The 11,695-nt window shown below is 36.3% G+C and overlaps 1 protein-coding gene across 2 annotated transcripts; it reads right to left on the bottom strand.

Annotated features, from left to right (window-relative positions):
* Positions 1–6,768: 6,768 nt before the first annotated feature.
* LOC307012178 (torsin-1A-interacting protein 1) lies at positions 6,769–11,689 on the bottom strand. 2 transcript variants are annotated; one of them, XM_079638552.1, is made up of 9 exons: positions 11,388–11,559; positions 10,356–10,433; positions 9,283–9,417; positions 9,008–9,187; positions 8,753–8,932; positions 8,543–8,641; positions 8,306–8,386; positions 8,070–8,129; positions 6,769–7,979 (listed from the first exon to the last, which is right to left on the bottom strand). In XM_079638552.1, the coding sequence occupies exons 1-9, from the start codon at positions 11,458–11,460 to the stop codon at positions 7,186–7,188; spliced, it is 1,680 nt and encodes a 559-aa protein (XP_079494678.1). In that variant the 5' UTR covers positions 11,461–11,559; the 3' UTR covers positions 6,769–7,185. The 2 variants fall into 2 exon arrangements, with proteins under 2 accessions (XP_079494678.1, XP_079494679.1); XM_079638553.1 differs by lacking the exon at positions 10,356–10,433 and having other exon boundaries at positions 11,388–11,689.
* Between the last annotated feature and the right edge of the window lie 6 nt (positions 11,690–11,695).

The raw sequence follows: 11,695 nt of genomic DNA, 5'->3' as shown, positions 1-11,695 counted from the left end.
AGTTCTGTGTTTATCTTTCTGCTCAACAGTCATCAGTTCAAACCTCTGCCAAATGCACTGTTTGGGTGTTTCTCAAATGGAATCTCGGCTGTTATGTCATCAAGCGCCGCTGAAGGCCGTATCAATTTGAAGGATCTTTGTTTCACATCCTTCGTTTAACTTATTTTGAAGGGTGCATCAAGTGTATCCTTTGCAACCTTCAATTCAGTCCCAATTCAGAGGCTGCATCATTCGAAGGCTGGTGGCGTCACAGCGGAGCGTCAAAGTCTCTCCCAATTTGAAGGCTCCTTCAAATACAGTCTCCAAATGCATCCTTCGTTTTGCGCGCGATGATGAATACAAGCGTGAAGATCCTTCACGGCCTTTCCTAACCCAGAATTCATTCCGCGCCAGTGACAACAGGATTTTTTTTTTGAAAGACATTGCCAAATGACACTTTTAAATGGGTTTCAACTCACTCAAATATCTAACGATTCAAGAGTAAAACAAAAGAAAACAACTTAAAAGTGGTTCAAATTTTGACCTAAATTCTTACTAAGATTTGATTATACTATTATATACAGAAATTAACCATGGTGAACATAGACAGTTTGTGAACCCTGTTTTGTTTTTAGACAGTTTAGTATAACTTTCAAAAAAGTCTAGTAGCTAGGTGACAAGAACATAGACTAGACAGACCGTCCCATTTAACGCTTGGCTCTGTCCGACCTTCGCGGCCTTCGAAGGATGTGAAGCCTCTGAATTGGGACACAGCTGAGCAGTACCACTTGTTTACCCAATTCCCACACCTCACAACGTTTTGAGTGAACTTTGGGAGTAACTTGTAAACTGTAATAAAAAAAACTGTTAAACTGTAAAAAAAGTTTCGCTCTATGAACGCAATATAAGCATTTTGCGCCCATAATCTAAACGCAGTATAGGCTCGTTAGGAAAAAAATGTGAAAGAAACAATGGAACTATTTTGAAGCACTTTGAACTTGTAGATATCTGGTTAATTTTCTTCCTGTGGTATTAGTGTATGATGAGTCATGTCACCAGCAGTTTCACTGTATTACACGCCCTTTCAGGTGCTCACCGCAGTCAAATGACGCTCCTCCTCTCTGGACGTCTAATGAGGTGGAGGGATAGAGTTCTGGGTAACGTTAGGGTGTGGTTGGATATTTTAGCTCCACTCATTAGGCCCAAATTACACTCTTAGAAGAAAAGGTTCTATATATAACCTTAAAAGGTTCTATAGGCGCTTCGTATTTGGAACCCCTAAAAGGTATACAGAACCCTTTTTAAGGGTTTTTAAGAACCAAAAGGGTTCTTTCTTGTCATTATAGAACCTTTTTTTATCATAAAAGGTTCCTTGGAGTTGAGTAAAGAACCCTATGGTTCTATATAGAACCCCAATGAACCCTTTTTTTTCTAAGAGTGTAGAAACTTTTAGGGGTTCCAAATACGAAGCGCCTATAGAACCTTTTCTTCTAAGAGTGTACACTCGCTCCTCCTGTTGTTGATGTGGTTAAAAGCAATACAAATAAGGTAGTGCCACAATATAAATATCTGGGAATACTGATAGATTCTAAACTTACATTTAAAGCTCACATAAAAAAGGTTTGTAAGCAGGTTAAGTTTAATCTCTATAATTTTTGGCTTACTAGAGATAACATGTCATTAGAAGCAGCTAAGATGTTTATGTATTCTATGGTTATTTCTCACATGACTTTCTGTTTAACCACCTGGTCTCAGGCGAGTTCAGTGACTCTAAAACCATTAGAGTCCTTATACAAACGTACACTTAAAGTCTTTGATAAGAAATCGGTATATTCTCATCATTGTCCAATACTGAAAAAATATAAGTTCTTAAGTTGGGAAAACATGATTAATAATAATAATAATAATGCATTACATTTATATAGCGCCTTTCTGGACACTCAAAGCGCTTTACATAGAAGGGGGGAATCTCCCTAACCACCACCAATGTGCAGCATCCACCTGGATGATGCGACGGCAGCCATATTGCGCCAGAACGCCCACCACACACCAGGGGCCTGTTTCAGAAAGGAGGTTAAGTGAAAACTCTGAGTATGTTAACCCTGAAATGAGGGAAACTCTGGGTTTTCCGTTTCAGAATGAGAGGTATATCAACCCCGAGAAAGCAGAGTAAGTCAAGTCCGTTTCTGAAAGAGAGGTAACTTATACTCAGAGTCAGTTACCATGGCAACTTACTCTGTGAACCTAACCTGGTCAGGAGCAGGTTTTCTTCGGTAAACCCAGAGTTTCTTGCGGTCTCCTCCCCCTTTTTAAAAAGGAAGCGGTTTTTAAACACCTCATTCATTCTTTCTGTACATTTATTCATTGCTGTTTTTACTGTTGTTTTAATAAAAATATATATATAAGATGAAGTCTATATAACTCCTTAACTAGCAACTGAAAATACAGTAGATTAGAGTTACATCATGTAGTTCTAAACAAATTCTACAGAATTATACTGTGGCATTTACTGAAAGTCACTGAAGTGTGTTCATCTGTGCACCAGAAGTTGATGGACCCTGGGGGGTATATTATATATTATAGATATATTTTATTAATAATGGTATTATTCATAATTTTATATTAATAAACATCATATGAATAATATTATATTAATTGAGTAATTGAGTACACTTTATAATATGCCTTCTATTTGTCATAATTTCTGGTGTATTGAGTCGGCTACTTACAACTGCCTGTGGTTCTGTTGGGACAGGAGGCTCCAAAAGACCATCAGAATCTGTTGTGACCAACGAAAAACTCAACCCAAAGTAAAATAAATGGAAATATCAAAAATACCCTATATAAAAAATAACACATGTAGACCTCTTACATTTTATGAAGGCCCTTGGATCTCCAGGAGTGACTGACTCTGATGAAGTCCCTCCAGGAATTCCCTCAGCCAAAAATGCTGCTGGACTGCTAGACACTGGATGCTATTTAGTTATTTAATATGTCAAATGTTTGTAAAGTCAGATAGCCTACACCCATGATATGCTCAAGCCTTACCTGATTGAATTATGTTTTTATATTTCATTTTCAGCTGCTGCCACGTTCCTTTAATGCCTGCAGGATTGCGCCTAGCCTACATGAAAATTAAAATTAGGTTGAATAACTGTTCTTCCAGTTTCACCTCTGATATAACAGTTGGGTAAGTAAAATAGTAAATAATTACTAACTACAAATGATGTCCTCAACAGTGTAGTTAGATTAATGTAATAATTACTATCTTTAGAAAGTATTGGTCTACTAATTACTAAATCCCATATCAACCTCAACCACTTGAAAAATACAAGGAACTGCACTTTTAATGCTTTCAAATTAACAATATACAAGTGCATGAATTATTCTTGAATTGACCAAAGTGTGTAGATGGAGAAGGTTACATTAAAGCTACACTGTGTGATTTTTACCCCCATCTAGCGGTGAAAGGTATATGACCATCCAGTGAATATTAGTTTCTGTTCCTCTCAATTCCGATTTCGTTTTAACTCCTACGGTGGCCAATGTAGTCCAAGATTAACATGGCTTCCAGTTCGACCTCGTCCATGAGTATTCCTGCAAGTGATGAGGTTACTTTAGAGAACTTTGCAGTAATTTAATTTGTCAGTTAACATATAGCCTAGGTTATGACATCTATATAAAATGAATAATAGTTTTATGTTTTCGTTATTTTTTTACCATTTCATTGCTAACATCAGCTATCAGGTTCCCAGACGAATGCAAGCTAATCTTAGTAAAGTAACTTTTATCAGTGCTATCGTTATTCTGTATATTGTACGACATCACTAGCGTAAGGCAAAGTTTACATTGTAGGCTATATCATTTTCTCCGTGAGCAGAGATCAGTTGATGTGACGGAGGTGCGAGGGAGAGGGAGAGGGAAAGGAACAAATAAAAACAGGGCCGGTGCCAGTGAATTGCGGAGACGCGAAAGGCGAAGCTTGAATGAACCAAGGGGGTAATCCATCCGCCGGAAACTGAAGCCTCCGCGGGCGCCGCCATTGTAGCAGAACTTCACCTGCTGTTAGCATTCCATTGACTCCCATTCATTTTTGCGTCACTTTGACAGCGAATAACTTTACATCTGAGGCGTCCAAAGACTCAATTTGTCCATTATTTATTTCTAAAGAAACTCGACAATGTATAAAAGGCTCCATTACCTTGTACCTTACGTTATGGCCCCGTAGAAGCCGTTTTTGTAAAAATAGGCTACCGATTGCGTCATAACTCACGCGACTCTCTGTCGCACTGTAGAGAAATTACCGTATAGACCGGCGGAGAAGCTCGCAGGCAATCGGGGGAACGTGGAGGCATTAAGTCCGATAAAGTGAAGGGAGTAGCCCATAGAGAGGGATAAAGTTGCTCCCGCTGCTAGCTCATGGACAGCTAATACTCACACTCTCCGTCTCTGCGAGATTCGGAAGGGAATGATTCAGATTTCTCTCCGCACAGCTACTAGAAGACTGACAGCTGTCAGACACGTTGCTCACATGTTCAAGCTCAGTTTGAGCCTGCGCAGTTCGCCTGGCGATCAGGAAGTGAGTGCTTCAAATGGGCTTCACTTTTCTCCGTTGAAGTCTATGGGGTCGCTGTGTCCATCTTATATACTGTCTATGGAATGAACGGGTATGTCCCTCTTTGGCTAATGTACTTTCAAGATGGAGGGGCAACATGGCGACCGACATTCGAACCCCTCACCCGTATGTATTTTCAATGGCATATTATACACTCACGAGAATACTTTATTACTTGAACGAAGTAAATATACATTAATGAGCACATATATTTTTGAAAGAACTAAGTGTTTTTAGCTAAGAATAAACTAAAAAAGTTACACAGTGTAGCTTTTAAAAAATATACCTTTTAAAAATGTATGTTAAATCCACTATTGTTTTATACAGAATTGTTCTATAGTCTATGCAGTAGCCTACTTAATGTAATTACATCAGATTGTATTTTACATTACAGAAGAATAAAGAGTAATCCCTTTAACTAAAGTACAATATTTAGGTAATTAATTACACCCAACACTGTATAACAGTAAATCCTCTTTGTGTCTGGCACTGTTGCCATGGAGACTCATAATATCTGCGCTCCATTGATAATGGCTTTTTATAGTTGTGGTGCACGCGCACAACTCAGAGTCAGTCAACTTAGAGTTGATTGGACTAACTAATTTCAGCTGATCTGTAACCGAAAACTCAGAGTTTCCCATCTCAGGGTAAGTCAACTCAGAGTTCAAGTTTTAACTCAGAGTTGGTTGAACCTCCTTATTGAAACAGGCCCCAGCTTACTGGTGGAGAGGAGACAGTGATGAAGCCAATTAGTATATATAGGAGGATGATTAGGAGGCCATGATGGACAGAGGCCACTGGGCAAATTTGGCCAGGATGCCAGGGTTACACCCCTACTCTTTCGAAAGACATCCTGGGATTTTTAGTGACCACAGAGAGTCAGGACCTCGGTTTAACGTCTCATCCGAAGAACGGTTAAGTATGCAAATATATGCCTGATGTACAAAATTATTCATGGTTTATCTTCTCCCCCTCTTGGTCAGCTAGTTCGTATTAGAACAACTGATTATCGCTTTACAAGAGGTGCATTAAGACAAGACTGTATCATACCGCTTAGACGAAGTAAATTTAGTCAGTCTGCCTTTTCTGTCAAAGCTGCACAAGAATGGAATATTATTCCGACAACTATAAGAGATTTAGACACATATGCTTTATTTAGGGTTCAATTGAAAAATTGGTTAATGAGTACTCAGATTTGTTTGAGATTTGTCAACATTAGAATCTCATATCTGCTAGCCATCCGATTATTATTTCTATTTTGCTTGATTGTTTTTAATTGATCCAGAACTGTTTAAATAGCTTTTGTGGTATTGTGTAATTATTAAAATTTCTATTATGTATTCTTAATCATTTTTCTCTTTAGGTTGACTTGTAACATCTTGTCCAGGGACTACGGATGAAAAATAGCCTTTGGCTAATTCTGGTACATTTACAGGAATGTTTTATTAATGTACAATGTCCCTGTCAAAATAAATAAACTAAAAAACAAAAACAAAAAAACAAATACACATTACAGGTCAAAAGTTTGTGGTCAGATAGATTTTTTTAATTAGAAAAATTAATTATCTTTTTTTAGCACGGATGCATTAAATTGGTCAAGTGACAGTAGAGACATTTGTAACAAAAATCTTTTTCAAATATATATATATTTTTTTTTTACTTTCTATTCATCAAAGGATCCTGCAAAAGCAGTTTTAACCAAAATATCATGCAGCACTAACATTGATAATATTAAGAAATGTTTGTTGATCACCAAATCAGCATATTACAATGATTTCTGAAAGATCATGTGACACTGAAGACTGCGGCTAAAAATTCAGCTTTGCCATCACAGGAATAAATTACTTTTTTAAATTTATGGGCTACATAAAAAATAGAATATAGTCATTTTAAATGGTAAAATCACAATATTGCCGTTTTTTACTGTAGTTTTGACCAAATTAATTTAGTCTTAGAAAACATAAGGCTTTAAAAAACATTTAAAAAAAATTCAATCAACCATGCACTTTTGAATGATACTGCATATATACTAAATAAAAATGTTACAAATGTTACAAAAACAGGAACTATAACAAAACAGCATTATCCAGAGGATAATTTATGCCATGCTATTTTGTCATAGTTCCTGTTTTTGTAGAAAATTAAGAAAAAAATGAACACTCACAACAAGAAAACAAATATAGCCTGACTTTTAATTATTATAATCTTACTCAAGCAAATATATAAACCCAAACTACATTTTGATTGGTAAAAAGAGTATAGTTTACAATTCAGAGCTTAACTTCAAACATCAGTGCAAAACTTCAGTCATTACTGCCTTGGGAAGAAATGTACAACTGTAAGCTAAATGCGGTTGCATTATTATTATTATAATATGATCAAGTGTCTGCCTTCACACAAATATTATCATCAAAGAACCAAAATGGCGTCGAATACAAAACCATTTATATAAAACATTTATAAACAAACAATTTTTTTAAAAACCTCTTTGGAATAAAGATCTTCTATGTACATTTATATGGTCCTTGGACTCTACAAAATGACATATCCAGCCCAATACAGTGATTTAATCTCACGATTTTCTGTTAAGGTTAGTACCCACATCCCTCCTGTTCAATTTTCTCCACTGGAAACACAGGCAGGATGACGTGAGAAATTCTGCTCCACAGTCCACTCAGTTTATCCACGTCCATTTGATTAAACTTTTCAGATTTATCTGAGGAGACAAACTTCTGTTTTACATGGTCATGTACCATGTCCTCAACTGCACTCAGATTGGCCTCTGTGTCTATTTTATCCACCGAAAGCATCACAGTGAAGACAAGAAAAACTTTTTTGTAAGCTGCATTCTCATGGTCACAGTAACGATAGAATATGAGCGTAGATCCAGGAGGGAGCTCCTCAAAACGGTGCACAACAGCTGCAGGTTTATCTCCTTCAAACGCTTCCTTAAGCGCGTCATCAATCTCCAGCTTGACCTGATCACTGTCTTTTGCTTTTTTGGTGGTCCCGTTGATTTCTAAGATTGAAGCGTTACGGAACGCGGAGTACGCCGTGGCTAAGCTTCGAGCAAGGCAGCCCAGCGTCCTTTCAGCCTGAAGGCCAGCAGTCAGAATTACACTGACCGGTTCAGTGGGGCTGACCATCTCCAGGTGACGCTTAAGATGTTTCCCACTCCTCTTCCAGAACAGTTCATGCTGACTGGGAAAAAGGTTTCGAAGAGAAGCTAAGTCCAGATCAAATTTCTCTATGGTTTCAGAATGGGACACATCAGTTTGACGCAAATGGTAGCATAGAAAGATCCAATAGGCCAAAAAGCCCAAAGCCAGGACCCCTGTCAGTATCAGACAACACCAAAGAAGCTTGTTCCAGTACCACCACCAGCCTAGGAAAACATGCATAATAAAGCATAGTGAATGTGAGACAAATCTGCTTGATTAAACTATGTGGAATAGATGAAGGACACAAGAAATACCTCGAGAGGAAGAGACTGGACTTGCTTTTGAGGTGACTGGTTTCTGCAAATTCTTCCATTCTTGAAGACAAAGTAAAATATAAGAATTATGATCTAGAAATTCTTAAATATGATCCATTTTACTTTATTGGCTATTTTTCTAAATAGACTAAATTATGAATGTAAAAATGATAATACATCTTTTTTCAAGTAATGAAAAACGAGAATAATAAGTGAAAAAACACAAAACATTTTACCTATGTTTTTGAGATGAGCGGTTGGTATGCTCATCAGGGGTGAAGATTGGTATCTGTTCCAGTTACCAGGACATGGGGCATCTAGTGATGGGATATAAACTTTAATCAACTAAAATTCATGAACAATTGTGACATATAGAGTAAGAATGTTATTAAGCATTATAATGTGCACTTTTACCAGTGAACAAATTGCGTACTCTAATGTATATATAATTAGAATATAAAGATTTTACAAACTTTTGTCTTTCTCCGTTGTGGGATTCTGATTCTGATATTTCAGGCTATTCGTATTTCTCGTTAGGGCGTCTTGTTGTTTTTCACCTAAACTATAGGGATCTGCAATGAAAAACGATACTTGTGAGTAAAATGAACTACAACTGACATATCTATGCATTTCAATGCAAATGAGTTGGAAACTGAAAGGTAATTTTCTTAATAAAAACAAACCTCCAGATGTTGCGTTTGTTCTGTAATTTTTTGTTTGGGTTTTAGATCTGTGTATTTGATGGTCCACAGGTTTTTGATGAATGGACATTCGGCTGCTCAGTATCTCCTCACTTTTCAGATTTTCTCCACATGCATAGGCAGGGTGCTTTTCTACTGTCCAAGGCTGGGCTGAGGAATCCACTGAAGAAATATAGCAACACCCGTTTAATATTTTTTGACCTAACACTTATGTTTGTTTCTCAAATAGCATCTTACCTTTTAAACTGGGCTCACAGTCCTGCTCATCTTCCTCATCTGAGTTCATATCTTGATCCTGATCTTCATCCTCACCCATCTCCACATCTGCTTCATCTGTGCGTTTGAATCCATCACCTCTCTCATTTATATCTCTTGCCTTCTCTGTCTCTTCAAGCTTTTTCTTCTTAACAGGGGATTCTGCGTCGGTTTAATATAAATGAGTGCAAACATTAGCATAACAAATATGTTTTGCCTGAGAAACAAAATGTAAGACACTTTTTAATTTGACGTACCATCATCATCCCTCTTTTCGAGGCTCTTGGACTTTTTGGATCCATTGACAGTTCTGGATGCACCATCATCTTCCCTCATTTTCCAGGTTCTTTTTTGTTGGGGTCTGGGAGGTTTATAATCAGCACTGTATACAACTAAGATAGAGGACGTGGATAAAAGCAATACAAAATACACATTACAGTTCAAAAGTTTGGGTTCAGTAAGATTTTTTTTTTTTAAAGAAAAAGTTAATTAGGCTATATTATTTAGCATGGATGCATTAAATTGGCCAAGTGATAGTAAAGATATTTGTTACAAAAAATCTATATTAAATAAATAAAGTTCTGTTGAACTTTCTCATCAAAGAATCCTGCAAAAACAGTTTTTACAGAAATATTACGCAGTACAACTTAACATTGATAATAAGAAATGTTTCTTGATCACCAAATCAGCATATTAGAATGATTTCTGAAGGATTAGGCCTATGTGACACTGAAGACTGCTGCTGAAAATTCAGCTTTGCATTGCAGGAATATATATATATTTTTTAATATGTACATCAAAAATAGTTATTTTAAATGGTAAATCACAATATTGCCGTTTACACTGTAGTTTTGATCAAATAAATTGAGTCTTAATGAACATAAGTGAACAACATTTAAAAAATTCCAATGAACCCCAAACTTTATTACTGTACATATAAACTAAATAAAATGTTACAAAAACAGGAACTATGACAAAATAGCATTATCCAGAGGACAAGAAAATGAAAACTCACAACAAGAAAACAAATATAGCCTGACTTTTAATTATTATAATCTTAAAACCAAAACTACAATTTGATTGGTAAAAAGAGTATAGTTTACAATTCAGGGCTTAAACATCAGTGCAAAACTTCAGTCATCACATGGCTTTGGGAAGAAATCTACAACTACGTAAGCCAAATGCTGTTGCATTATTATTATAATAATTATAATATGATCAAGTGTCAGTCATATACAATAAAAATGGTTATTAAGCATCATGATGTGCACTTTTACCAGAAAAAAATGAGCTTACTCTAACATAATTACAATATAAAGATTTTACAAACTTTTGGCTTTCTCTGTTGTGGGATTCTGATTCTGATATTTCAGGCTATTCTTAGCACCCGAACTAGAAGGATGATGATCTGAAATGAATACAAAGAAATACAACTGACATATATATGCATTTCATTGCAAATGAGTGGGAAACTAAAAGGACATTTTCTTAATGATTGATAACAAACCTCCAGATGTTGTGTTTGGTCTGTAATTTTTTGTTTGGGTTCTTTTGGGTCTGTGTATTTCATGGTACACAGGTTTTTTTTGATGAATGGACATTCGACTACCCAGTAAATAAAGCTAAAGCAAAGATAAAGCTAAGATAGAGGACGAGCCGAGAAATTATCTTACAGAAATATAACAACAAACGACAAGTTTGTGTTAGTAACGTTACTTTGCTTGTGCATTAACGTTAGCAGCTAGCGGAAATGACACCGTGACAACCGATTTTGACCGGATCTTTTAACAGAGACATATCAACGACTGCACATTGTGATCATCAATAATAGCCTTATAAGAAATGTTAGTGAAATGTTTACATTAAACGGCTTGTTGAGAATATATTAAAATTATGAAACTATTAGCTCATTAGCTTATATGCTCAAGCTAACCAGTGGATATTTGAACAATTTCGAACAGATGCACAAACGTGAGACAATCTGAAAGCAAATTGCTACGCTTTACGTTATAATTTAAAACCGATGTAATTAAGTTGATGTAACTTTACGGAGACAATGACAGTGAAATGTTTTGATTAGCATTTTATTGATAATAAAAAATACTGTAAAGACAGACGGATGAGCCCAGAATCTAAACTCAAACAGCAAGGTTACTAAGCAACGTTAGGCTGTTTACTTAAAAGGTTTAACGTTATATTGGCAATGAAACCCCTAACATACTATATATTTACCATGCATTACGGTATCGTTCTTTTGGCATCAAATAATATGTATTAGGCAAGTAACGTTAACAGTTAGCATTTGGCTCAATTTACTTTTCTGTAGTATTGAAGTCACGTTAGGAGTTTTATAAAGTCAAACCTGTCTTAGATGAAGTTCTGGCGCTTCTTCTCCTAATTGTAGTTCCATCTTCTTTAGAATCACCCGAATCCATTTGTTTTATATCACACACTTCTTGACAAACTTTTTACTTTTCCTATGCAGCTGAAACCGGAAAGCGGAACATTGATGATGCTTTTCGTCGGAACGACTTCAGTGGCACACAGCTTAACTCCCGGAAATAGTTCACAATTAGTTACTTTCATTTCATTTATGCGTCAGTAGCTCAACAGCATTCATTTGTCTTAATTTCTGCTTTATCTGTAATCCGTCACGGGCGTGTCAAAGGA

This window comes from Phoxinus phoxinus (assembly GCF_949152265.1).
Source record: "Phoxinus phoxinus genome assembly, chromosome: 15".
Lineage (NCBI taxonomy): Eukaryota > Metazoa > Chordata > Actinopteri > Cypriniformes > Leuciscidae > Phoxinus > Phoxinus phoxinus.
This window is presented reverse-complemented; position numbering and strand designations above follow the sequence as displayed.